The following is a 27725-nucleotide window of genomic DNA, read 5'->3' on the forward strand; positions in this document are numbered from 1 at the left end:
TCCACCAGAGAACATTATTCTGGACTCTTAAAGGGGGCAGAACAGATGTATGCACCCTTTAACTACATCCTATTGTATATGATACTATTATTATAATGCACATAGGTCATCTATCATTAAGGGTGTGTTCACACGCTTGTAACTAGCAGCTGGTTTCCCACTGAAGTTATGCTACCATGCATTTCAACAGGTCCGCTGGCAGTCAGCAAATCTAACATTATTCAGGGCTGTCCGCAAGGCCTATACAAAATGAATGGTGAGGGGCAGTGGAATTTCCCCAGCAGGAAACTTGCTGCTAGTTACAAGCGTGTGGCTGCTCTCTAAAACATGTGAACCAACTCTCAGGAATTGTCCCTAGTAGGCATTAATATACAGTACTTCAATCAGCTTCAAAGGATTCCACTCGTTTTGCATATGTTCTTTTTTTTTTTATTAATCGCTTTCCCAAATATAGTTATACTAATCTAGACCAGTGTTTTCCAGTGTGCCTCCAGCTGTTGCAAAACTCCAACTCCCAGCATGCTGGGACAGACTTTGAGAGAGGGGAGCGCTGTGCCTGGTTTGCCCACTTGCTGACTATGCAAACATCTTCACTCCTTCGTACTTGAACTCCCCCCGCAGGCTCTTAGGAGCGTGAAGACAATTACATAGTCAACAAGGGGGACTGCCGGGTGAATATTGATGAGGCAGGGATGCTCCGCTACCCGTCTCTATTGCGTAGAGCAGTGCAATAAAAGCGATGATATGAATGGCCATAATTCTGCAAGCACTTCAGCGACAAGTGTAAGTAACCAAGTATATTCGGTTTAGTGCAGGTGAACAAGCCGTCAGTTTCTCTTTAATAAAAAAAAATAATATGTAAAATGATTACTTTGAAAAAAAAAAAAGCTGAGGTATAAAAAAAATGCAACTCTCTTTTCAACTAAACAATGATTTATATATATTTTGTGTAAAACTGTAAAGACTAAAAAGTATATATTTGGTATTATGTTAAATAATTTGAAAATGATGGAAGATTTTCAGCTTTTTTTTTTCAGATTTCCCCTTTTTTCAAAAAATGTATGATGGTTTATCTTTAATGAAAATTATAAAGACAAGCCTTCATATGGCTGCATTGGCAGAAAACTAATTCCTGATTTTATAAATCCTTCTTCTGTTGTGAAAAAGTAGTAAAACATAGAGGAATGATACTCATCTGGCATTGCTGTATTTGTATATTGTACTAAGCATGTTGTACATCACCGCCACACATAAATGAAATTGTTATAAATGCTATATTTTACAGGGTCTCAGTAATTTGATTCCAAAATCTGTAGTTGGGGGATTGTCTAGCGATTCCAGCAATGTAGTTCAGCTGATCACAGAGGCCTATCAGGTAAGCCTGCTACAAAACCAAGCAATTGTGATGGTTAATTTGGTAGATTTTTGCCAAACTTAGAGCAAAATGGCTCAGTGTATAAGCATAAAATTGCTGCTACTCATAGTAAACTTCAAATTAATATTAATACATTAAAGACACTCAGTGTAACAGTGCGTGACAGAAAGGATTTGCGCTATATAGTTACTGATCTAGTGGGCATAACCGCTGTGCCTGGGCGACCAGGGGCAAGACTGTGGCTGTAATTTATAACTGTGGTCCTCCTGCTCTAACAACAGAGATCAGAGAAACCTCCAAGCAGATCATCTTATGGAAAGGGAAAGCAGAGAACGTTCTCCCTTTGTTCATGTTACAGAAATTTCCTATTATGTGATCTATTAAAGGGGTACTCCGCCCCTGGCATCTTATCCCCTATCCAAAATGATGGCGGCACCCCGCCATCATTACTGCACAGAGCGAGTTCGCTCTGTGCATAATGACGGGCGATACAGGGGCCGGAGCAGCGTGACGTCATGGCTCCGCCCCTCATGACTTCACGGTCCGTCCCCTTAATGCAAGTCTATGGCAGGGGGCATGACGACCGCCACGCCCCCTCCTATAGACTTGTATTGACGGGGGCGGACTGTGACGTCACAAGGGGCGGAGCCGTGACGTAACGATGCTCCAACCCCTGTATTGCCCGTCATTACGTGCAGAGCGATCTCGCTCTGCGCAGTAATGATAGCGGGGTGCTGCAGCAGCAATCCCCGGGGTCCTCAGCAGCGGGACCCCGGCGATCTGACATCTTATCCCCTGTCCTTTGGATAGGGGATAAGATGTCTAGGGGTGGAGTACCCCTTTAAAGGACCCTATAAATTTACCATCTGGTTGATTATCTGCACTTTTCTCTGAATAGTCAGATGGGTTTGAACTTCATTTTAAATAGGGGTGTGAATGCAAGGGTGCAAATTACACGAGATCCCAGTGAAATAAGATCACTCTACACTCATGTGTACCCCAAAACATAACTTTTATTAGATATTTATTTAAAAAATACTAGCACAAAAACTCTTTAAAAATACCTATATCACCAGGGTATAAAAATGGATGTGTGCCACAGGGCTGAATAGTCTATACCTCAATGGTGCTTATAACTGTACACTGTATTGAACAACCTTATTGGCCTCTTTTATTGTCTTAGCAAATTGGTAGCTGCAGTCCACCAGCCTGCTTAAAGTACTCTGGTGCCACTAGACTTTAAAATATTACCACACTTATACCCCCCCCCCCCAACCCCGACATGTTTCACTCAGCCCAGCATCTTCAGAGGTCTAGGCTAATGGCTAGCCATTAGCCCAGACCTCTGAAGACGCTTGGCTGAGTGAAACATGTCAGGGGACTAGGTGTGTTAATATTTGAACTATTCAGTCCTGTGGCACACATCAATTTTTATACTGTGGTGATATAGGTATTTTTAAACAGTTTTTGTGCTAGTATTTATTAATAAATATCTAATAAAAATTATGTTTTAGGTGGGGTAAATAAGAGGGTAGAATGATCTCATTTCACTGGGATCTTGTGTAATTTGAAGTTGTTAACTTACCTGTGACCCCACCGGAGTACGTTTTGTATAGTGAATGCTAGAGTATAAATATGAGGTTGAGAGGGTGTGAATGTGATGCCCAAAGGGTGTAAATCAAGCTGAAGAGAGTGCAAATATACAGCTTAGGGGGTTCACCTTCCATTAAGCCTAGCATTCACGCACATTTTTCAAATAAAGTTTACACCCATCTGACTATTCCGGGAAAAGTGTAAATAGTAGCCAAATAGTAAAATTCCTATATCTAATGAATGATACAAGTACTATTGAAAAAAAGTTTGTTTGTTTTTTGCTTATATTGTGCAGCATAGGCCATTAAAGAATAATGTATGCCTTATGCTTACCCATTTTAGCTGATGTGGAAGGCATAGTTTTTCAGCCATACTAATTTGTAGTTCCACACTGAAATGATTTTCTACTGCTGCCTTTCTCTGTCGACCCTGAGCTCACCCAAGCCAATTTTATTATTTTGGTTGTTAAAATGATTGACAAAAGAAAAATGGAAATAAAATATAGACTGGAACAACAGCGTGTTCACATTTCTTTCTGTCTGTTCACAGAACCTGTCATCTGAGGTCATTTTGGACCATGGAATTACTCCAGACTTCCTCGATATTATATATGATTCATATTGCTCCAATGGTGTCAATTTTACAAATACTGTAAGAGGAGTTTGCAGCAATGTGAAGATCAATGAACAGGTAAGTAAAGACAAGGTTTACTTAGTCAACTCACTTGTGCATAAGTGCTAATCATGCAACTGTGTACACAAATATAGAATAAGAACTATTATGCATGTTGACACAGGCTACTGTATGTTTTCTTTGTTTCTTTTTATATTTCTTAACAGTGTTGATTCTTGTGCCCAGAGTCCTACAACTGGACCACAAATAGAATGGATTTTATGATAATTTACATTAAAAGAGGAGTTTGTAGGGCATTTGTAGATGGAACAGGGTTGTGGTTTCACTTGAGAAAAAATATGCACATGTTTTAGGAAATATTCTACAAGTAAAAAATAAACCTACAAATAAATAAAAAATAAAAAAAAACATGATTTTCCTCTACTGAATGGAAGTAGAAGACAATTTATTATACAATAGTACAGCTGGTTACTATAGGTCTGTGTGAATGGACAACATAAAGGAGATCTACAGTGCATAACACTTATTCCCTATCCGCAAGATCTTCTGTACGGGGTTAAGGTCTGTGCACAGATAATGCGCGTGTCACGTCCCCCCCCCCCCCCCCCATACAGATGGGAGAAGCGGGGATGCACGCACGCTGCCTCACCACCTCTCTCAAAGAGATACATGGAGGGGACATATCGGCCACGGCGTCATGCTGCGGCCAACACGCCTCCTGCACGGCAGAGCCGGGGCCTCGTACAGGAGATCATGGGGGGTCCCAGCATTCGGACCCCCAAAATCAGACACTTATCCTGCTTTAAAGGGGTACTCCGGGGAAAAACTTTTTTTTTCCCCATCATATCAACTTGCTCCAGAAAGTTAAACAGATTTGTAAATTACTCCTATTAAAAAGTATTAATCCTTTCAGTACTTATCAGCTGCTGTATGCTCCACAGGAAGTTCAGTTGTTCTTTTCTGTCTGACCACAGTGCTCTCTGCTAAAACTTCTGTCCATGTCAGGAACTGTCCAGAGTAGGAGCTAATCCCCATAGCAAACCTTTCCTGCTCTAGACAATTCCTGACATGGACAGAGGTGGCAGCAGAGCACTGTGGTCAGACAGAAAAGAACAACTCAACTTCCTCTGTAGTACACAGCAGCTGATAAGTACCGGAAGGATTGAGATTTTTATATTGAAAGTAATTTACAATACTGTTTAGCTTTCTGGCACCAGTTTATTTAAAAAAAAAATCCTACCGGAGTACCCCTTTAAATCTTCCTTTTTACAATACTGTGGATCATAGAGAGCAATATTTACATGGTAACTAGTTCTATAGTGTGTTATTTACCAATGACAACTGATATTTTGTCACAATCTCTTTCCAGTTTGGCACATGTTTCTATGTTTTGCAGCTCATCTTTGCCTTTTAGTATATATATTATTACTTTTATCTGACAGCTGGGTATCATTTGATCGCCATTCTGAGGTATCCCATTTATTTTTTTCTGTAAGAAATGTTTTAATTAAATTTTGTTATAATATCAAATACCTATATTTGTCATCTAGCTGCAGTGGTAGGAGCTACACTATTATTTATCATTTATAATCAATGTGAAATTTAGAACCAATGTTACTGTACTGTATATATACTCACTGGCCAATTTCTTAGGTACACCTTGCTAATACCTGGTTTGACCCCCTTTTGTCTTCACAATTGCCTTTATTCTTCGTGGCATACTTTCTATAAGGCACTGAAAACATTTCTCAAAGATTTTAGTCTATATGGACATGATGGTGTCATGCAGTTGCTGCAGATTTGTCATCTGCACATCCACAATGCGAATCTTCCGTTCCACCGCACCCTAAAGGGGCTCTATTGTATTAAGATCTAGTGACTGGGAAGGCCATTGGAGTTTCATAAACTCATTGTCATGTTCAAGAAACCAGTTTGAGAAAAAAAGATTGTGCCAAAAGCTTTAGCAAACTGCAGATGGGCAGCAATGTTGTTTTTTGAGAATTTCAAAAGTTCCCATTGTTGTTCAATGTCCTCCTGAATGGATCCAAGTTGTAATACCACAAATTGCCAAAAATTAGCTATTCCTGCATAACCCTTTTAAATATAATAGGTCATCCATAGGTCAACACCTGATTGTCATCCCATTATTTGAAAATTATTTAACTCTAATTTGACTCTAATTTTATCTTCAAATTATCTGGTAATCCTAAAGGTCCAAATATTTTGCCACTCTATAGCATTGGATCATTTTCCCTAATAAATAAATGACTTAAGTCTAATAGTTTCGACTCATTTGTTTAATAATTCTGACTTAACTTTCAAACACTGCTGTATGTATTTTACTATAGAAACGGCCCTAACCAAAGTCACTAACGATCTTCTGACGGCCAAATCAAATGGCAATTTCTCTTTACTGATTCTCTTGGACCTCTCTGCGGCTTTTGACACTGTGGATCACCAACTCCTCCTCAGTAGTCTCCGCTCCATCGGTCTCAAGGACTCTGCTCTCGCCTGGTTTTCCTCCTATCTCTCTGGCCGCTCCTTTAGCGTCTTGTTTTCTGGCTGTACTTCTTCTCCTCTTCCCCTTGCTGTCGGGGTTCCCCAGGGATCGGTCCTGGGTCCTCTACTCTTTTCACTCTACACATCCCCATTGGAAAAACAATCAGTAGATTTGGTTTCCAGTACCACCTCAATGCTGATGACACCCAACTCTATACCTCTTCCTCCAACCTCACCCCTGCACTCCTACAGAATACCAGTGACTGTCTCTCTGCTGTCTCAGACATCATGTCCTCTTTATATCTGAAACTAAATCTTTCTAAAACAGAACTTCTTGTTTTTTCTCCATCAACTGATACTGTACCTAACCCTGACATTTCCATCTCGGTATGTGGTACTACCATAACTCCAGGGCAGCAGGCTCACTGTCTTGGAGTTATACTTGACTTTGATCTGTCTTTCACTCCCCATATTCAGTCCCTTTCACATTCTTGTCACCTGCATCTCAAAAACATTTCCAGAATCCGCCCGTTTCTCACTACTGAAATTGCTAAAACTCTCATTATTGCTTTGATTGACTCCCGCCTCGACTACTGTAACTCTTTACTAAAAGGCCTTCCTTTCTCCAAACTCTCTCCTCTCCAGTCCATCCCTAATGCCGCAGCCAGACTCATCTTCCTCTCCACCCGCTACACCGACGCCTCCTCCCTGTGCCAGTCACTACACCGGTTACCAATTCAGTCCAGAATACAGTACAAAATCCTCAGTCTCACACACAAAGCCCTCCACAATGCTGCACCTCCCTACATCTCCTTTCTCATCTCTGTTTACCATCCTACACGTTCTCTACGATCTGCTAATTATCTCACACTAACATCTTCTATAATACGAACTTCTCACTCCCGTCTCCAAGACTTCACTCGTGCTGCACCGGTTCTCTGGAATGCTATCCCTCAATCCCTCAGACTCAATAAAACAACATCCATAGTTTCAAATGTGGCCTGAAAACACATCTCTTCAGACAGGCCTATAACATTCTTTAATTGGCCTCAACATATCCTCAACATATCCCCACACCCCTTGTTTGAATAGTTATTGTGTAATATTATGTCTGATACTTGTTTGTACCCCATAATTGTAAGCGCCGCGGAATCTGTAGGCGCTATATAAATAAATTATTATTATAGATGGCCCTCAAGACAAATTAACTGTTGGTTCAATCAGCAGAAATAATTATCTTTAGTTTTATTTTAGTGTTATTTCACAAAATGTTAGAAAATTTATATAAATCGAACATTTTTATTAATTTTAAAAGGTATTCCAAAAACATGAGAAAAGGAACTAAATATTAATATAAGGATTCATACAATAACCCTATATGTAAGAGGAAAAAGGTTAGGGCAGTGAAAGTATCATGTTAAATTGCTTATTAATGTAAACGATATTCTAGATTTCCTCTTCGTGCTCAGGCAGCACACAAATAAAACACATCTGTGCTGCCTTCGGACTCAAGGAAAGCAAAATTACAGGTAAGACAAATTTTGTCATTCATTTTCGTCCTCAGGCAGCACAGATGTGTGTGTGTGTGTTTTTTACGTGCACTGTACCCAAAAATACTGCCATATCGGGTCAATGCATAGGGTGACAGAAGCAAGCCTCGAAATCAGCCCCCGTTCTCAAAAATCCATTTAATAAATGGTCTCCAGATAGGGGACGTATCAGGTTATAAACTGATAAGAACAGATTTTTTCACTTGATCTTAGAAGCGATACAAATGTGTTTTATTTGTGTGCTGCCTTTGGACTTAAGGAAAGCAAAATTACTGGTAATACTGTACAAATTTTGTCAATCCTAGACGCTAAGTTAAGTGACATTAAGCATTTCAAAATTTAATTTTTTTATCATGAATTCTTTGTCTTTCAGATAACATTTAAAGTCAAAGTGACTGCAAAAAAGTGCCTTCCAGATAATAGTTTTTCAATACGTGCTCTGGGATTTACAGACACTGTGAAAGTGAGCGTGATAACAGCATGTGACTGTAAATGTGAGGATGCTTTTGATTCTAAGGCATGTAACTCCAATGGAAAGACTGTTTGCGGAATCTGCAGGTAAAATTAGGCAACAGAAATTAATCATTAAGATGTGTACCTGTCACTTGTCGTAGAGTCATGTCAAAATTATTAATTGGTCTGAGTGTTAAGACACTTTTCCCAGCTCATTCAAGTGTTCTACGACATGTGAAATGTTATAAAAAGTGACAATACCCATTAAAAAAAAATACATAATAAAAAAATTACATTGGCAGTGTTTGTTGTACTATCCATACCAAAACTTTTGTTTTCTGTAGCTTGCGGGCTGGCTTAGCTGTATAAACTGGGAGATCATGAAAAATGTCAAATTTTTAGACAGAAATCCCTTTAATGAAAGCTGGAAGGATAGATAAGAAAAATAGCAACATCAAACACACAGATAGGCTAAGTTTCTACTTGTTTTTTATTTTTTTTGGGGGGGGGGGGGGGACGCCAAGAAAAACGCCAATTCTACCGCATGGCGTTTTTTTTTTTACCAAAAAACTTTGCAGCCAGATGTTAGCTGTAAATCAATGAGAAATCGCTAAATTCTTATTCCATTTAGTGTTTTTCACTTTGGCGTTTTTTTTTATCCTTTTGGCGTTTTTTCACTCTTTTTGGCGTTTTTCAGCTCCTTGGTAGTTTTCCAAAATCGCAGCATGTTGAGCCACTGGCGATTTTTTAGTCAAAATCGTGGCGTTTTTCTCCCATAGAAGTCTATGGGGGATATTTATCAAAGGATTTAGACTGTTTTTTCCTGTCTAAATTTGTCGCACAGAAAGTCGCAGTCTAAATATGAGCGACTTTTCTGCGACTTTTGCTCTGGAGGATTTTTAGAGCTTTATGCATGCTAGTCTATTTTAGACGGAAATGCATTGGAAAATGCATTGGTGCTGAATTTATCAAAGCGACTTTTCAGCGACAAGTCGCATCGGCTGAAAGTACGCCGAAATGTCAGACCATGTTGGAGCAGGTTTAAATACAGTCTAAAGCATAGATCCCAAAGTCTGTGCACAGAATTTATCAAGAGCCTTGCGCCTTTTGATAAATTAGGCGCACAATAGACCTGCCAAACACTCTGTAGTGTGGCCTAAACTGATGCGGGACATAGACAACTTTGATAAATATCCCCGTATGAGAGTGAAAAAACGCCAAGAAAAACGATATGTGGGTTTTAACTTTGACATTTTTTTCAGGCGTTTTTTATTCTTTTTTGGACAAAAAAGTGATGGAGATCCCCTTTTTAATAAAATTTTGCAGGGTACCATGACATTTTTTTATTTTTTAAAAGATACAGTAGTGAAGGAAAAAATTGTATCTAACAAAATGTATCTTTTTATAACAAAATTCTTATTAATTTTTAAACAGGGATCAATTTATGTGGGTGGGCTGGGACCTAAAAATTTAGCCGGCAATAATAAAAATGTAGTGTGTGTGCGTTTTTTTCTTTTTTTTCTTTATTTTTTACATTTTTTTTTTAGATAGTACTACTACTCCCAGCATGGAACACACTGTTCCATGATGGGAGTAGTAGTACATGTACTAATTGACAGATCGCCAGTTGCGATCCTCCTGTATAATGTATAGATGCGGCCAGCCGCTCTTCTATGGTCCCCTGCACTGCCATATCTATACACCTATTCATATTTCCCACAGAGAGCTGTGATTGGCCAGATGGTTCCAGCCAATCACAACTCTCTGTGGGAAATATGAATATGTGTATATATATATATGTCAGTGCAGGGGACCATAGAAGAGTGGCCGGCTGCATCTATACATTATACAGGAGGATCACAGCGGGTGTCAGGAGTGACATCCATTTTGATCTTTCTTTACCTACAGTCTGCTCAATGCTGGGAGATGTAGTACCTGCATTAACGGACAGATCGCAACAGGTGTCAGAAATAACACTCGCAGCGATCTGTCTATTAATGCAGGCACTACAGCTCCCAGCATGGAGCAGAGTGTGCTTAGTAGTACTTGCAGTTAAGGACACATCACAGTGGATGTCACTACTGACTCCCGATGTGATCGTCCTGTCTATAGCAGAGATGCAGAGTGTCTGTATACATCACTTGCATCTCTGCACTATACTCCGGCCGGCCACTCACTCATTCATACTTCCCTCAGAGAGCGGTGATTGGCTGCAACCATCCGACCAATCCCCACTCTGGGCAGGAAATATGAATCTATTCACATCACTGGACAGATGCGAGCGCTGTATAGAGCTGCTCCACATCTCTGCTATATAATGGACAGCCGTATCAGGTGTCAGACTGACACCCGGGGCGATATGTCTATTAGTACAGGTATTACTACTCCCATCATGGAACAGTCTGTTCCATGCTGGGAGTAGTAGTACTACCTAAAAAAAAAAAAAATTTTGAGAAAAAAAAAAGTGAAACACACACTTTATTAAACATTCATAAAAATTGGGTTATTAAAAAATTAATAGTTCGTTAAATAAAAAAAAATTTCCATCACTACTGTATCCTTTTTTTTTGGTACCCAACAAATTTCCACACATATGAATAAATGCCAGAAAAAAACACCAGAAAAAACGCCGGACGTAGGACATTGCACTGGCGTTTTTTCATGCGTTTTTTTCAACCCAAAACCAAGTAGAAATTAAGCCATAAAGCTCTGTATGCAACTTTCCTGTCATTGTTAGGGGAATGTACTCAAACAGTAGGGGGAGAGCATTTGTGTCACCAATGGGCTGTCCCCAGAAAAAAAGTATATTTTCTCTTCTACATACCTAGATCTAATTAATGAAACTTAAAGTAAATACATAAGACATTTAAATTTAAGGGGTACTCCGGTGGAGAACAAAAAATTTTCAAATCAACTGGTGCCAGAAAGTCAACCAGATTTGTAAATTATAGAACAGGTGGAATGGTGCCAGCACTGTTAAAACCAGAAGTTTATTCAATTTAATCTCAAAGAGGAAAGCGACTGAAGCCAGCACCGCCGTTACTAATAGCAACCAGCATAAAGAGTGAACCAACAACAAGGTCCTTCAAGCATACTGAGACAGGTACTTCGACAGCGCTACACGCTAGAAACAGCAGAATTCAATGCACATTCACATGAAAAGAAAATAGCGGAGCGCTCACCGTATTAGATATTAGGCAGTTCAATCGGACACGTGTATCCACGGACTCCGATCGATCCTAGCAGGGAGGCGGCAGATGGATCTGGGGAGAGCTTCAGACGTCGGGCCACGGACCGTTACACGCCTCTAGGCGCTTCGTCAGGCTGCTCGATCGTTGGGGTCCCACCGCTGCATAGAGATCGCAGGGGGTCCCAGTGGCAGGACCCTCAAGATCAGACATCTCATCCCCTATCCTTTGGATAGGGGATAAGGTGTCCGTGGGCAGAGTACCCCTTTAATGGGCAGTGTGATGGGAAGTTGTAAAACACGTTTTGCAGCACTAATCAATTGCTAGAACGAGCCGGGAGAAGCACTTGGCTGTCTTGCTGCTCTCCACATCTCATGACAGGACATGACTTCCATAGCAAGTTTCTGGAACCAGGGAGAGCAGTGAGGGAAGGAGGGAAAATCCCATCTGAGCACTTCTCCCGGTTGTTATAGGACTATCGCTAGGACTGACACAAGGGTGTTGTGTCCATACTACTACGACTTCTATTATCTTTCTACTATTATGCTAATTTATTAATAAGTCTGCCTGCATATTATAATTTTTTTACTTTACCACTATATTTTTTAACCTATTGCTTTCAATTATCCATTCTATATTATATTGTATTTTTTCTAAATGAATATGTATGTTTTAAAAAGAAATAGATTCTTAGACTAATTATATTTCTGTTTAATCTACATACAGTTATGGCCGTAAATGTTGGCACCCCGGAAATTTTTCAAGAAAATTAAGCATTTCTCACAGAAAAGAATTGCAGTAACACATGTTTTTTTCTATACACGTTTATTCCCTTTGTGTGTATTGGAACTAAACCAAAAAAGGGAGGAAAAAAAGCAAATTGGGCATAATGTCACACCAAACCCCAAAAATGGTCTGGACAAAATTATTGGCCCCCTTATCTTAATATTTGGTTGCACACCCTTTGGAAAAAATAACTGAAATCAGTCACTTCCTATAACCATCAATAAGCTTCTTACACCTCTCAGCCGGAATGTTGGACCACTCTTCCTTGGCAAACTGCTCCAGGTCTCTGTTATTGAAAGGGCACCATTTCCCAACAGCAATTTTAAGATCTCTCAAAAGGTGTTTAATGGGATTTAGATCTGGACTCATTGCTGGCCACTTCAGAACTCTCCAGCGTTTTGTTGCCATCCATTTCTGGGTGTTTTTTGACGTATGTTTGGGGTCATTGTCCTGCTGGAAGACCCAAGATCGCAGATGCAAACCCAGCTTTCTGACACTGGGTTGTACAGTGTAACACAAAATCCGTTGGTAATCCTCAGATTTCATTATACTACTCTGCATTGACACGTTTTATAAATTTTTCTCTTCTGTCTATGCCCAGGGAGATTAGCTACAGTGCCATGGGTTGCAAACTTCTTGATAATGTTGAGCACTGTGGACAAAGGCAAATCTCGATCTCTGGAGATGGACTTGTAACCTTGAGATTGTTGATATTTTTCCACAATTTTGGTTCTCAAGACAGTTCTCTTCTCCTCTTTCTGTAGTCCATGCTAAGTGTGGAACACACAGACACACAATGCAAAGACTAAGTGAACTTCTCTCCTTTTTATTTCCTTTCAGGTGTGATTTTTATATTGCCCACACCTGTTACTTGTCCCAGTTGAGTTTAACCCCTTAAGGACGCAGACCATTTGGGCCTTAAGGACACAGACATAAAAATTTTGACGTTTTCGTTTTTTCCTCCTCGCCTTCAAAAAATCATAACTCATTTATATTTTCATCCACAGACTAGTATGAGTGCTTGTTTTTTGCGTGACCGGTTGTCCGTTGTAATGCCATCACTCACTTTACCATAAAATGTATGGCGCAACCAAAATAATACTATTTGTGTGGTGAAATTAAAAAGAAAACCGCAATTTTGCTAATTTTGGAAGGTTTTGTTTTCACACCGTACAACTTAAGGTAAAAATGACATGTGTTCTTTGGGTCATCACAGTTAAAATTATACCCATAATAACATACTTTTCTATTACTGTTGTGCTTAAAAAAAATCGCAAACATTAGTACATTTAAAATCCCCCTATTTTGAAGACCTATAACTTTTTCATTTTTCAATATAAATGGCAGTATGAGGGCAAATTTTTTGTGCCGGGATCTGTACTTTTCATTGATACCATATTTGCTTATATAGAACTTTTAATAAATTTTTTATACATTTTTTTGGAATAAAATCTTATAAAAAAGCATATATTTTGGACTTTTTTTTATTTTTACATTCACGTTGTTCCCCGTACCGTATCATTAACATTTTATTTTAATAGTTCAGATATTTATGCACGCGGTGATACCAAATATGTATATAAAATATTTTTTACCAATTTTTGGGGGTGAAATAGGGAAAATGGGACAATTTATGTTTTTATTGGGGGAGGGAGTTTTCCAAATTTTTTTAACTTTATTTTTTACTTTTTTTAATCTTATTTTTACACTTTAATAGTCCCCATATGGGACTATTTATAGCAATCACTCGATTGCTAATCCTGTTCAGTGCTATGTATAGTACATAGCACTGATCAGTATTATCGGTCATCTTATGCTCTGGTCTGCGGGAAGGCAGATCAGAGCAGAAGACGCCGGGAAGGCAGCGGAGGCAGGTGAGGGGACCTCCGTCTGCCATGCTGGATGATCGGATCACCTTGGCAGCGCTGCGGGCGATCCGATCATCCATTTTAGTGACCGCGATGCTGCAGATGCCGTGATCTGTATTGATCACGGCATCTGAGGGGTTAATGGTGGACATCCGCGGGATCGCAGGTGTCCGCCATTACGGGCAGGTCCCTGGCTGCGATTAGCAGCCGGGACCTGACGCACATAATCCGGGCATCGCTCCAATGCTCGCGGTTATGCTTAGGTCGTAAATGTACGTCCTGGTGCGTTAAGTACCCCCAGGACGTACATTTATGTCCTGCGTCGTTAAGGGGTTAAAGGAGCATCACATGCATGAAACAATCTTATTTTTCCACAATTTTGAAAGGGTGCCTTTTTTTAGTTTAGTACCAATACACACAAAGCGAATAAATGTGTGTATAGCAAAACGTGTTACTGCAATCTTCATTTTCTACAATTTCAGGGGTGCCAACATTTACGGCCATGACTGTATATTAAGGTATTTTTGAGCTATATAGTTTCCCATATGTTCTACATCATCCATCTCTTTTATATAAATTAAGGGATTGTTCCTATATATCCTTAAACACTGCAACCATACTGTATCTGTGAATTTATTTCATTGACACCTATGGGCAATATGGGCCTATAGGAGATATGTAGTAACCTTGGATATATAATAGGATTTAGTCTAAGTGAGCTGCACGTTTGTTTTTCTATATGATTTTAGCGATCAGTCTGGGTCTGGATGTTCAAAACGTTTGAAATGTCTGTATAACATGTCATACGATAATTTCAACATGCAATGGCCTCTCAGAGGCCATCGCATGTTGAAGGCAGCATCAACATACAATGCTTTTGTATGTCGGGGCCATCGCATAAATGGCTATCCGGCAGCGCAGACTACTTCAACTGCCGCCGGATAGCCGTTTACGGTGCCCCGTGTGCTGCGGTGATGATCCCTTGCATCGTCGGCGCTCTCCATCGACATCATTATGTCGCTGTGCACGCCGTCCCATCATCCAATAGGAGCGGTGTGCGTAGCAACGTGATGGCGGCGACGGAGAGCGCGGATGCCGGGGAAGCAGAGGCCTTACCGGAGCGTCGGGGACACCTCGGGGACGCGGCGACAGCGATGGACGGAGACATCTCGGGCAGCGGTGACGGTCCGGAGCGGCGGGGACATGTGAGTACAACTTCCTACACCAGTGGTCTTCAACCTGTGGACCTCCAGATGTTGCAAAACTACAACACCCAGCATGCCCGGGCAGCCAACGGTGTTGTAGTTTTGCTACATCTGGAGGTCCGCAGGTTGTAGACCACTCTCCTATACTTTACATTGCACGGATCCCTCAACATGCGATGGTTTCAACAAACGATGGTCCGTTTGGAATGGATTACCATCGTATGTTAAGGGACCACTGTAGTAGGTCATCTACTGCTTGTCAAGAGTTTGCTACTTCCCAGTTTTTCTTCTCTTGCACAAGGTACCACTTTAGTAGTTTAGAGATGGTAAGACATATCCACAACCTACTGACCTTTGGGTACATCTACCGAGTGCAAAACCTATGCAATAGCACTTGTGGAAATATATAGGAAGAGCCATTGAATATCTACAGATCTGTCCATCCTTACCTTTCCTTGAATTTAGTTAAAGGGGTACTCCAGTAAGGTATATAGAAGTATATATGTATAACCACCACACTACCTGGATATGTTCCCTATAAACCATCTTGCCTGATATGCATGGACCCTGTGGCCCCTGTTGTCTTCTCTGTCTGCTTGATATTCTTTGACATCCTTCCCTACCCTTTCCTACATCTCCCAGCAATCATTGAAGCTCTGCCAGCCAGCTCACTCTCTAAGAGCAGCCCCCACTCTCCTCCTCTAAGCAGCAGAGAGAGGTTCAATGTCTGATTGGCTAAGGCTGCACACATTTCCCAGTTCTCAGCACTAAAGAGAGCATGACTCATCAGTGCAGGGAAGATACCTTATTGGCTGTGTCTCTCAGGAGGTTGGGGGGCTGCTTTCAGAGAGGGATTTGGACAGAGACAGAGTGGGTGGCTGGAAGATGTCATTCCCTCCCTTTATGCATATAAGTGACAACCAAAGAGGGGATATTGCTTTATATAGCTAAAGAATGATATCTAGACAATTAAATAAGTTGATGAGAGGGAAACGATGGAGAATGGGTTTAGTTCCCCAGAGCACCACTTTAAATGGGCACTGTCAGATATAAAAGCTTTTTATATGTTGTACATCTTGGCAAAACAATAGTTTTTCTAATATACTTAATAAAAAAAATGTTCACATTTTATTAATGAAAACTGCCCCTGAAAATCCCACCACTATGGAGACCCCAGACCTCCTGGGACACTGATGAGTCCCACAGCAGCATCAGCTTGTGTAAGGGTCATAGACAAGAGATGGCAGATGGACAAGGCTACAGGAGGAACACAGTCTGCAGTAAGGCTGGGTCCACACTACGTTTTGTCCCATACGGGAGCGCATACGGCAGGAGGGAGCTAAAACCTCGCGCTCCCGTATGTCACCGTATGCGCTCCCGTATGTCATTCACTTCAATGAGCCGACCGGAGTGAAACGTTCGGTCCGGTTGGCTCATTTTTGCGCCGTATGCGCTTTAACAACCGGACCTAAAACCGTGGTTGAAATTCCGCAGTGTTAATGGGTCTCGCGGAAACCCGTTCACACTAATGTTAAAGTTCACACCGCAGAATTGCGCCCGCGGAATTGTGCCCGGAAATTCCGTGGCAATTCCGTAGTGTGAACGTACCCTTACAGAGCAGGGCTGCCTGAGTCAGCAGAGTGAGGAAGAAAGCTGAGTCATGAACAGTGCAGGACTACACAGGCAAGAGGACACGCCCCCTCTTTGAGAAGATGAAAAAGACAGTGAGCAGCTGTAATATGCTATTTTAACTGAAATATAGGTGAAAGAGACATAACAATTAAATGTACATGATCAGGATTAGGTACTATGTAACATATAACAGTTTAGTTTTTTTGTGGGATCTGACAGTTTCTCATTAAACAAAACCTTTAACAAGCTCCTGTTTACATCACTTCTACTAGGTGTCCATACATAGACACATCTAGAATATGCATCTCCTTACAGAGTATTGTATCCCCTTTCTGAAGCAATTATCCACCAAAGAACACAACTGTTGTGTTTTTGAAATAGGATTGGTAGGTGATTAATTCAGAAAATACATAGATTATTCTAAAAACTACAATGTTGCAAGTTTGTTTATATTTTAGGCAATTAAAATTGCATGTGTTTCCTTAGTGCATGTTTCAGGTTTAGTGCCTAGAGTAGATGGAGCCGTAAATATGGGCCTGAATATACATGCACTATATACATAAATGTCTTACTGATGCAATAGGTAAAACTAAGAGATCGTATTAAAGCTGTTTCCTTTTACAACCACATGTGTGGTACTGTAAAGTACATATGTGGTTTTACTTGTTACTTTCTACATTGCTGTTTCCCACTTAAATGAGGCAGAAATGTATACAGCATGACCTTTAACATTCTAACATGCTGTAATTTAGAAGCACAAGACAATCATGAATAGTGTTGCTCGCGAATATTCGCAATGTGAATTTTATTCGCGAATATCGCATATTCGCGAATTCCCGAATATTCTCGACTATAGCACTATATATTCGTAATTACGAATATTCTTTATTTTTATTTATTTTTTATTTATTTTTTCACAGTACACATCACAGTGATCATCCCTTTCTGCTTCCAGCTTGTGTGGTGTAAAGAAGGCTCTAATACTACCGTGTGAGACCAGTGTGCGAATTTTCGCATATGCGAATTTTCGCTTATGTTAATTTCTGTATATGCAAATTTTCGCATATATAAATTTTCGCATACGTGACTTTTCGCATATGCGAAAATAAATCGAGAATATTACGAATATTCGAATATTCGCGAATATATGACGAATATTCGTCCATATATTCGCAAATATTCGCGAATTCGAATATGGCCTTTGCCGCTCAACACTAATCATGAAATACCATATTCCAGTTCACAAGAATTACATATTTAGCCTGACTATAAAATATTAGAATCAACCCTATTACAAGCAAGAACAGTTAGTAATACAGAAATAAGGAAGAGCAATATCAGAAAATTCATAGTGCAAAGCGGCTGCCACAACTCCAGATGGCACATTACGACAGACCTTGTGATCATTCCACTTAGACAAAATAATCTTAGTACTTATCCTCTCTGCTGCCACCTCTGTCCATGTCAGGAACTGTCCAGAACAGAAGAGGTTTGCTATGGGGATTTGCTCCTGCTTTGGACAGTTCCTGACATGGACAAAGGTGGTAGCAGAGAGCACTGTGGTCTGACTAGAAAGAACTTCACAACTTTCTCTGTAGCATAAAAACACCGTAGTTTGAGGGGCGTGTCTCGCCATGCTCCAATGAAGACGCATCCTCTTTGAGCTCCGCCCCTGACCGCATCAGTATGGGGGGAAAACTGCTTCTAATGGGGACGAAACTGAATAAAAAGCCACCCAAGCCTGGGTTCCCATTTCCAACTTTACGCCGCTGCAAGCAGAGCCAGCATCTCTGCAACGAGACGCCCCCAGCCCGGCACCATCTTCATCCCGGCGCTGCAGTCCACAGACCCAGCTCCTTCCTCTCCCGGAGCTACAGCACAGCAGCGCTTACCTTTTGGGGGTGAGTCCTCAGGGCCCCCGACACCTACTGAAGTGCCCCTGCTGGATTTGAACAGTCCGGAGTGCCTGGCCCCGGTCCTACCATGCTCCCTGGTGCCTTCTCCACCTCAGCAGCATGCGGCCGTGCTGGCCCCGCCACCCTGCCTTGTGAATGACCAGCTACCATTACAGCAGGCACCTCCGCACTCCCTGCAAGCAATACCACTGCTGCCTACCTTGCCTGGGCCCCTGAGCCCCCCTGTTAGTTCCTGCCATAATAACCCAGCCGTGCCTCTATTATCTTGGGACCTGGAAGACGCAGCTGAACTGGCCACAGTGGCCCCAAATCCTCTACAACCACAGTCTCCCTCCAGCCCTGTGATCTCCCTGGCGGGTTCTCCACTCACTTTGCCTCCATAACTACACCAGAGCTTCTTCCAGTGCCGGGCCCTAGCCTCCAGGGCTCATCCCCTGCATCCCTGTATCCCGATGCAGTGCCTGGCCTGTGCTCCTCAACTGACCCCTTTTGCCCCCCCCTGCTCTCCTGCAAAGAGGCGAGAGGCCTCCCCGGTTTCATCTTGGGGGTCCTCCAGCCTATCTTCCTGGCCACTGGCGGATGCTGCTGGTGCTCCAGTGCCCATCCAGTCTCCCCCTGCTCTTCACCTGTGGAACTGTGCCCCCCTCAGCCGCCCCAAACTGGCTTCCTTCCTGCTCACCAGGATTCTACTTCCCCAGCTTTACCTGCTGCTGCAGTGCATCTTATCCTGAGAGATCATCAAGAGCTGCAGGCCCTCCTGGCCTTCCTTCCATCTAAGCATGACCTCTAATCTCTGCGTGGTGCCGAGACCTTCAAGTAGTGCAAACGGAAATTGATACCCTGCGCACTTCGGTTCAAGAGCTTCAGTCCTTCCGAGATATGGTTCAGAAAACAGTTGACTCCTTGCGTTCTGACTTGGACGCCCAGATAAACATCACCTCCTGCACTCCCAGTTTGACGATCTGGGAAATCGGAATCGACGGAATAATCTTCGTATTTGCGTCCTTCCCGAGTCAGTCCGCTCTCAGGACCTCATCCTGGTCCTTTCCATCTTGAGTCGCCTGACCTGTCGAAATAGACAGGGCACATAGGGCCTTGCGCCCGCAATGTGCTGATCCGCTTAAGCTGCGGGATGTAATCTGCCGTTTCCACTACTATACCGTCAAAGAGACTATCATGCAGAAGGCACGACAACTTAAGGACCTGGAGTTTGATGGGGTTTGGCTGCAGTTGTTACCCGACCTCTCCCGCCACACCCTGAAACAAAGGGCATCCCTGAAGTCTCTTCTTGCCATCCTTCAGAACCAGAACATCCCCTACCATTGGGGCTTCCCATTTGCCCTATCTATCCGGCTGGATGATAAACTGGTGACGCTCCGGCGTCCGTCAGACTTACCCTTGTTCCTGCAAATGTTGGGTCTGCCCCACATGGACTTGCCGCAATGGGAGGACCTCTTGAGGAACCCGTATCAGCAGCTTCCTAGTAATATGCCATTCTATGTCGTCTCATTCTTGATTCCTGGGACTCCTCATTCACAGAGATCCCGGCGGCGGCCACATAGTTACTCACGCTCCAGACGGGGCTACCAACGCTCCCCTTGACCGCCTGACACCGGTACTGCTGAGTGCCCTGCGCTGTTGCTGCCTTTGATCCGACTCTGCCTGCTACTGTAACCTGATGTTTTCTGTGGACATTGGCTGACATCCTCTACCTCCTACTGCCAGGACTGTTGAGTAAAATTGTCTCATCTGCCCCCACTTTCCCATATTTTGTATTTGTGTTCCATGTTGCCCCCCACCCCCCCACCTTTCCCCAATGTTTATTGTGTTTCACTTTAGTGGTCATACGGATCTCTTAAGCCTGTTATTCTTTTACTTCCTCCTGCGTGACATGGCTTACGTTTTTCGTATTTCCTACCCATGTTCCTCAGCCCCCCGTAGGTGGTTAGTAGCGTTGTCCTGCTATCACGCAAATGTCATTGGCTGTATTGTTAGACTGTTAGTTTGTTTCCTGTTCTTTTTCCTCTTCTCTTAATTCGCTCCTGTCCCTTGCCTCCTGTCCCCTCTTCTCCAGTACGGATATAGGACTTAGGCCATCTCGCCCTTTTCCCGGCAGTGTATTGCTTTCATCCATGTGGCTCCCTTCTTGTAATGGCGTCACTTAAGATATTTTCCCTGAATGTGCAGGGATTTAACATCCCTGAGAAACGGGCGAAAGTGTTGTACGGCTTTCATAAGCAGAGGTCTCATCTGCTCACCTCTCTCCTATGGATCCGTCTGTCTTATTGGAAGGTGGGCTCTAAGAGCCCACTCCCGTTTGTTTCCAAGGTTTTGCTATACTCCTGCCTCCATCATCTAACAAGAGTGGGTCTGCTTCGGCCACGGGGCCCTTTGACCACCCTCACGGGCAATCCGGACTTTGCCCCTGGGTTTTTTCTGTGAGGCTTTCTCTCTGTCCCGTTGGCTTCCCCCTTTCCCATAGCTCGGGTCCTCCAGTCCTCCTCTCTGAAAACCTTATTGGATATTCTAGGCTCTGTTGTGCCCACTTCCTTGCACATGTTCCAGTACATCCAACTGTGGCATTTCTATGACACATGGCGGGTCTTGAGAGAATTACATAGAGAAGTCTCTGCTTGCGAAAAGCTTTGTCTTAGTACTGATAAGCCAACCCATATGATATCCCTTAAATATGCTATGCTGCGTAGCTGTGACTCACAGGCTCTGTTATCCTACCAGCAGGGTTGGGTTAGGGAACTCGCCTACACCCCCAGCAATGAAGAATGGAGAACCTCATTAATTCTTTGTCACAAAGCTTCCAAAGCAGTAGCTCTGCAGGAAAAGAATTACAAATTGCTCTCTAGGTGGTACAGGGTTCCAGCCCTGCTCCATTGTTTTTACCCCTCAGTTCCGGATGTTTGCTGGAGGTGTGGCCGAGATAGGGGGACACTTACTCATGTGTGGTTGACCTGCCCGTTATTAGATACTTATTGGTCCTCTGTCCGGACCCTAATTGCTGAGATTTCGGGTGCCCAGCTCTCTGACACCCCACAAACACTCCTCCTCTCTATGTTCAATGAGAATGGCAAAAGGACCCATACATCAGGCGCTGTTCAGAGTTCCAGCAGGAAAGAAGTACAGTCAGGTCCATAAATATTGGGACATCGACACAATTCTAAAATTTTTGGCTCTATACACCACCACAATGGATTTGAAATGAAATGTGTTTTAACTCCAGACTGTGAGCTTTAATTTGAGGGTATTAACATCCAAATCAGGTGAACGGTGTAGGAATTACAACAGTTTGCATATGCGCATTCCACTTGCTAAGGGACCAAAAGTTATGGGACAATTGGCTTCTCAGCTGTTCCATGTCCAGCTGTGTGTAATTCCCTCATTATCCCAGTTACAATGAGCAGATAAAAGGTCCAAAGTTCATTTCAAGTGTGCTATTTGCATTTGGAATATGTTGCTCTCAACTCTCAAGAGGAGATCCAAAGATCCACTATCAGTGAAGCAAGCCATCATTAGGCTGAAAAAAATAAAACTAACCCATCAGAGAGATAGCCAAAACATTAGGCATGGCCGAAACAACAGTTTGGAACATTTAATAAAAAAATTTAAAAAAAGGAATGCACTGGTGAGCTCAGCAACACCAAAAGACCCAGAAGACCAAGGAAAACAACTTTGGAGGATGAGCGAAGAATTCTTTCCCTGGTGAAGAAAACCCCCTTTACAACAGTTGGCCAGATGAAGAACACTCTCCAGGAGATATGCGTATATGTGTTAAAGTCAACAATCAAGAGAAGACTTCACCAGAATGAATACAGAGGGTTCACCACAAGATGTAAACCATTGGTGAGCCTCAAAAACAGGTGGCCAGATTTGAGTTTGTCAAATGACATCTAAAAAAGCCTTTACAGTTCTGGAACAACATCCTATGGACAGATGAGACCAAGATCAACTTTTTCCAGAGTGATGGGAAGAGAAGAGTATGGAAATGGAAAGGAACATGATGCTAAGCATACACCTCATCAGTGAAGCATGGTGGTGGTAGTGTAATGGCATAGTGGGCATTTATGGCTTCCAATGGAACTGCTTCTCTTGTATTTATTGATGATGTGACTGCTGACAAAAGCAGCAGGATGAATTCTGAAGTGTTTCGGGCAATATTATCTACTCATATTCAGCAAAATGCTTCAGAACTCATTGGACGGCACTTCACAGTGCAGATAAACAATGACCCAAAGCATTCTGCAAAAGCAACCAAAGAGTTTTTTAAGGGAAATAAGTGGAATGTTATGCAATGGCCAAGTCAATCACCTGACCTGAATCCGATTGAGCATACGTTTCACTTTCTGAAGACAAAACTGAAGGGAAAATGCCCAACGAACAAGCAGGAACTGAAGACAGTTGCAGTAGAGGCCTGGCAGAGCATCACCAGGGATGAAACCCAGCAATGTCTTGTGTAGTGTCGCAATTCGAATTTTATTCGCAAATATCGCATATTCGCGAATATAGCACTATATATTCGAAATTACGAATATTCGCCTTTTTTTTCACAGTACACATCACAGTGATCATCCCTCTCTGCTTCCAGCTTGTGTGGTCTAAAGAAGGCTCTAATACTACTGTGGGAGACTGCTGGGCGAATATTCGCATATGCTAATATTCGCGAATATTGATCCCTCCCTTCTGCTGCTTCTATCAAGTTACACTGGTATACTTGCTATAAAGTTCATAAATTTTCACATATGCGAAAAAAATGTGAATATTACGAATATGCGAATTTAGCCAATATATGATGAATATTCATCCATATATTCACAAAATATCACGAATTCGAATATAGCCTATGCTGCTCAACACTAGTCTGGTGATGTCTATGCGTTCCAGACTTCAGGCTGTAATTGACTGCAAAGGGTTTGCAACCAAGTATAAAAAATGTAAAGTTTGATTTATGATTATTATTCTGTCCCATTACTTTTGGTACTTTAACAAGTGGGATGCACATATGCAAACTGTTGTAATTCCTACACCATTCACCTAATTTGGATGAAAATATACTCAAATAAAGCTGACAATCTGCAGTTACAGCACATCTTGTTTGTTTCATTTCAAATCCATTGTGGTGGTGTATAGAGCAAAACATTTTAGAATTCTGTCGATGTCCCAATATTTATGGACCTGACTGTATATCCAATGCGAGTACCATCAGGCACTATGTTTATTCAGTTCAAAGACCAATGACACATTTCGGAGGTACAGTCCTCCTTCCTCAGATTGGATATACTTCTTTCCTGCTGAAACAGTGCCTGATGTATGGGTCCTTTTGCCACTCTCATTGATTCTACAGACAGGACTGGATCTCCTACTCCTGTGACCTATTGGGCTTTGCAGTTCTCTTCCGCCAGGAGCATATTTGTACCCCAATTTAGGTGTGATAAGCGCTGACTATCCGCTACAAGGTGAGCAGCCACCCACAAGGCTGGCATTGTTCGCTGTTGACCCCCATCTGGTGTCTTAGGCAATACAGGAGATGCAGTCCCTCTTTCTCTCTATTTATTTTTAAGGTATCATGTTAGGTTCTCCGAAGTCCCTGCATAAAGATCATACTAGCATCCTCTTGTCTACTGCCAGGAGGGTGATTCCGAGTTGTTGGAAATCCACCTCCCCCTACCAGAACCGACTGTCTCCGTGAAGTCCTCTATGTGCAGGGGCTGGAAGAATGCCTAGCTGACTTCCATGGCTCCTCTGAGCAGTATATTAGGCGCTGGCACCTCTGTATGGACTTTGCTGCCTCTCCCCGCTTTTTACAGTTTGGCCTTTCCTCTACCTTATCTTCATCTCTGTGATCTTCCTTTTGCTTCTTGGTCATTGACCTCCTATGTACCCGTCTCTTCCTCACCTCCCGCTCCGACTCTTTTCCTTTGTTGCCTTCTTTTCTTATCTGATCTCCTCTGTTAAGACTCTCAGTTGGTTCATTTGAGCTTGGTTTTTGGTTTTTGCTGTTTATGTGTTCCCTAGTTTAAATGGGATACTAGCTCTCTTCATGGGAGCATGTTACCTGATTTGTCATGTCCTACATTTCTCATGAGCCTTTTGTTTGGCTCCGATGTTCTAATTGTTCTGTTTGCTGTATACTCAATAAACTTTTTCTTGGAAAAAAAAAAAAACACCATAGTCTCAGCATGATGTGTTTTTGAGAAATGTCTAGTGATAAAAAAAAAAAAAAATTCCAAACCCAAAAATGCAAAGTGGGTTTGGCGTTCCATAATCCCCTACTGACTTCCTGCCAATGTATGGACGCTGCATTTCTGTCAGTTGTAGCATTTTTGGGGAATGAGCCTTATACATAAAATAGTACATACAATCCTAGGGAAAAGCAAATCCCCATCCTTGCTGGGCCTGAAAAGAAACTACAAAACATGTACTATTTATTACAAAGTTCAATGTGTAAGGATTCCTCCTTGGGGATTAGCTCTGGGATCGTCCTGGTCACTTGCCACGGGACACGTTCCTCACAATAACACCACAGACCACAGTTCCGCATACAAGTCTGGCTCCTCGCCAGCTTTATTTACACAGGTTGCAGGTAAAACAAAACAGGAACAAAATAAAGTCCTAGACCGTTGGGTCACTGACTACACATATCAGCATGCCCTGACTACGAACTGGTGAGCTACCCTCAGCCAGTTAAACATGTGTCTCCTGCAACCTGCTACTCACAGTTCACACCACTTCTTGGACCACTTGCAGCGCCTTCTGCGTGTTACCTAAACAGGGTCCGTGTGTCTCCCCCTCTAACAGCCAGCATACTGTTTCCAAGGTAGAGCCCCAACTACTCTGTTTACTTTCCTTTTAAACACACCTACCCTTCCTGATACCTCATTAATCAGGCCACAGGTGGATTCTACAGAGTTAGCAAGGGAAATACACCCTTTCCTTGCCACACTGCCACAAATGGCTAATTTCATAATACCTATTTATACCATGTGATTCTAGCCTGTGTAACATATTAATCCAATATACTTCCCGACGTAGTAGGAATTTTTAATGTCTCCCTCTCTGTGGGGTACTGTGACTCCTTTAATTAACCAATATTTAAATTTTGTGTCCCTTCAAGTAAAATTGATATAATACAGGTGATAAATGATTATTACCTCTGATTGTGAACTTGTGTTTATCTGTCTCCCCGCCCCACACACACACACACACTTTTTTGTGTTGTTTTTCCTGTATAGAGCAATCTACATGGGCCACAGAAGATAGGCCTCACTCACATCACATTTTCTGCACACATTACCATTGTATGCTAGCTCGTAATAAATAAAAAAAAGTATGCTGAATACATTGGGACAATTTTCACAATGTATACTGTGCCTGTTCAGAACCTTGTTCCACCACTATATTTTTCATTACCGCACAGAACCAATATATATTCAGAAAATGGATTGAAAATACTCACTATTAGACTATGTTTTTCCCATGAAAGTCAGTCGGCCCACAGGGAACACGTCGCCTTATGTTTACTGAAGCCATGCACAGAAAACATGGTGTAATGGCCCCTTACCTGTGTTCTGCTGGTTGCCTGGTCAGTACAGTCATAGAGAATTGCAATGACATATAATTGACCTCTGTCACCCTAATAGCGTCAACAATACAGTTTTGTTGAAGTTGCACTTTAAGGGCTCATTCACACTATTTATTTTCCGCTTTCGAAAATTTGCTGTAGCAGCCTCCTATTGTTTTCAATGAGATTCTGGACCCCATACTCTGCTGAAAGAATAAAAACATTCTTTTGGCAGAATCTGCTCAAAATCGCATTGCCGTCTATGGAGACGGTGCATATCAGAGTGGTTCTAGCACCGGGTTGTTCTGCAGGTGCCTTGTACAGATGGAATCTCGGCCAGGAATTCGGTAGTGTGACTAAGCCCTTAGCATCCAAACACTGATATCTAAAATGTTATTTAAAATTTTGTGATGGGCATTAACCTCTTGGGGACGCAGGGCGTATGCATACGCCCTGCATCCCCGATCCTTAAGGACTAAGGGCATACCTCTACCTCAGTCGGGCTGATCGGGACATCGCGATAAAATCACGATATTCCGATCAGCTGGGACGCAGGCGGAGGTCTCCTTACCTGTCTCCACGGCGTCCGATCAGGGTTTGATTGCTCCAAGCCTGAGCTACATGCTTGAGCAATCGAGCCCCTATCTCACTGATCCGTGCAAAGCTATGACTTTGCAGGGATCAGCATAAGAGATCAGTGTGTGCAGTGTTATAGGTCCCTATGGGAGCTATAGCACTGCAAAAAAAGAGTGAAAAAAAAGTTAACAAAGGTCATTTAACCCCTTCCCTAATAAAAGTTTGAATCACCCCCCTTTTCCCATAAAAAAAAATGTAAAAAAATTAAAATAAACATATGTGGTATCGCGGAAATGTCCGAACTATAAAAAATATATCGTTAATTAAATCGCACGGTCAATGGCGTACACGCTAAAAAAAATCCAAAGTCCAAAATAGCGTATTTTTGTTCATTTTTATATCATGAAAAAATGAATAAAAAGCGATCAAAAAGTCCGATCAATACAAAAATGGTACCGATAAAGACTTCAGAACACGGCGCAAAAAATGAGTCCTCATACCGGCATGTAGCAGAAAAATAAAAAAAAGTTATAGGGGTTAGAAGATGAGAATTTTTAACATAGAACTTTTCCTGCATGTAGTTAGGATTTTTTTCCGAAGTACGACAATATCCAACCTATATAAGTAGGGTATCATTTTAACCGTATGGACTTACAGAATAAAGGTAAGGTGTTATTTTTACCGAAAAATGCACTAAGTAGAAACGGAAGCCCCCAAAATTACAAAATTACATTTTTTCTTCAATTTTGTCGCACAATTAAGTTTTTTTCCATTTCGCCGTGGATTTTTGGGTAAAATGACTAATGTCACTGCAAAGTAGAATTGGTGGCGCAAAAAATAAGCCATCATATGGAATTTTATGTGCAAAATTGAAAGCGTTA

The 27725-nt window shown here is 42.0% G+C and overlaps 1 protein-coding gene and 1 pseudogene across 3 annotated transcripts in view; one reads left to right on the forward strand and one right to left on the reverse strand.

Moving 5' to 3' along the window:
* The window catches only part of ITGB2 (integrin subunit beta 2), a 198822-nt gene that overhangs the window by 141456 nt on the left and 29641 nt on the right, over window positions 1–27725 (forward strand). For all 3 annotated transcript variants that reach the window (XM_056533711.1, XM_056533713.1, XM_056533712.1), the window contains 3 exons: window positions 1286–1375; window positions 3518–3658; window positions 8024–8208. In XM_056533711.1, coding sequence (XP_056389686.1) covers window positions 1286–1375; window positions 3518–3658; window positions 8024–8208 — 416 coding nt within the window. The remainder of the gene's footprint in view (window positions 1–1285; window positions 1376–3517; window positions 3659–8023; window positions 8209–27725) is intronic.
* Window positions 7692–7870, reverse strand: LOC130289783 (U2 spliceosomal RNA; annotated as a pseudogene).

This window comes from Hyla sarda, chromosome 8 (assembly GCF_029499605.1).
Source record: "Hyla sarda isolate aHylSar1 chromosome 8, aHylSar1.hap1, whole genome shotgun sequence".
Lineage (NCBI taxonomy): Eukaryota > Metazoa > Chordata > Amphibia > Anura > Hylidae > Hyla > Hyla sarda.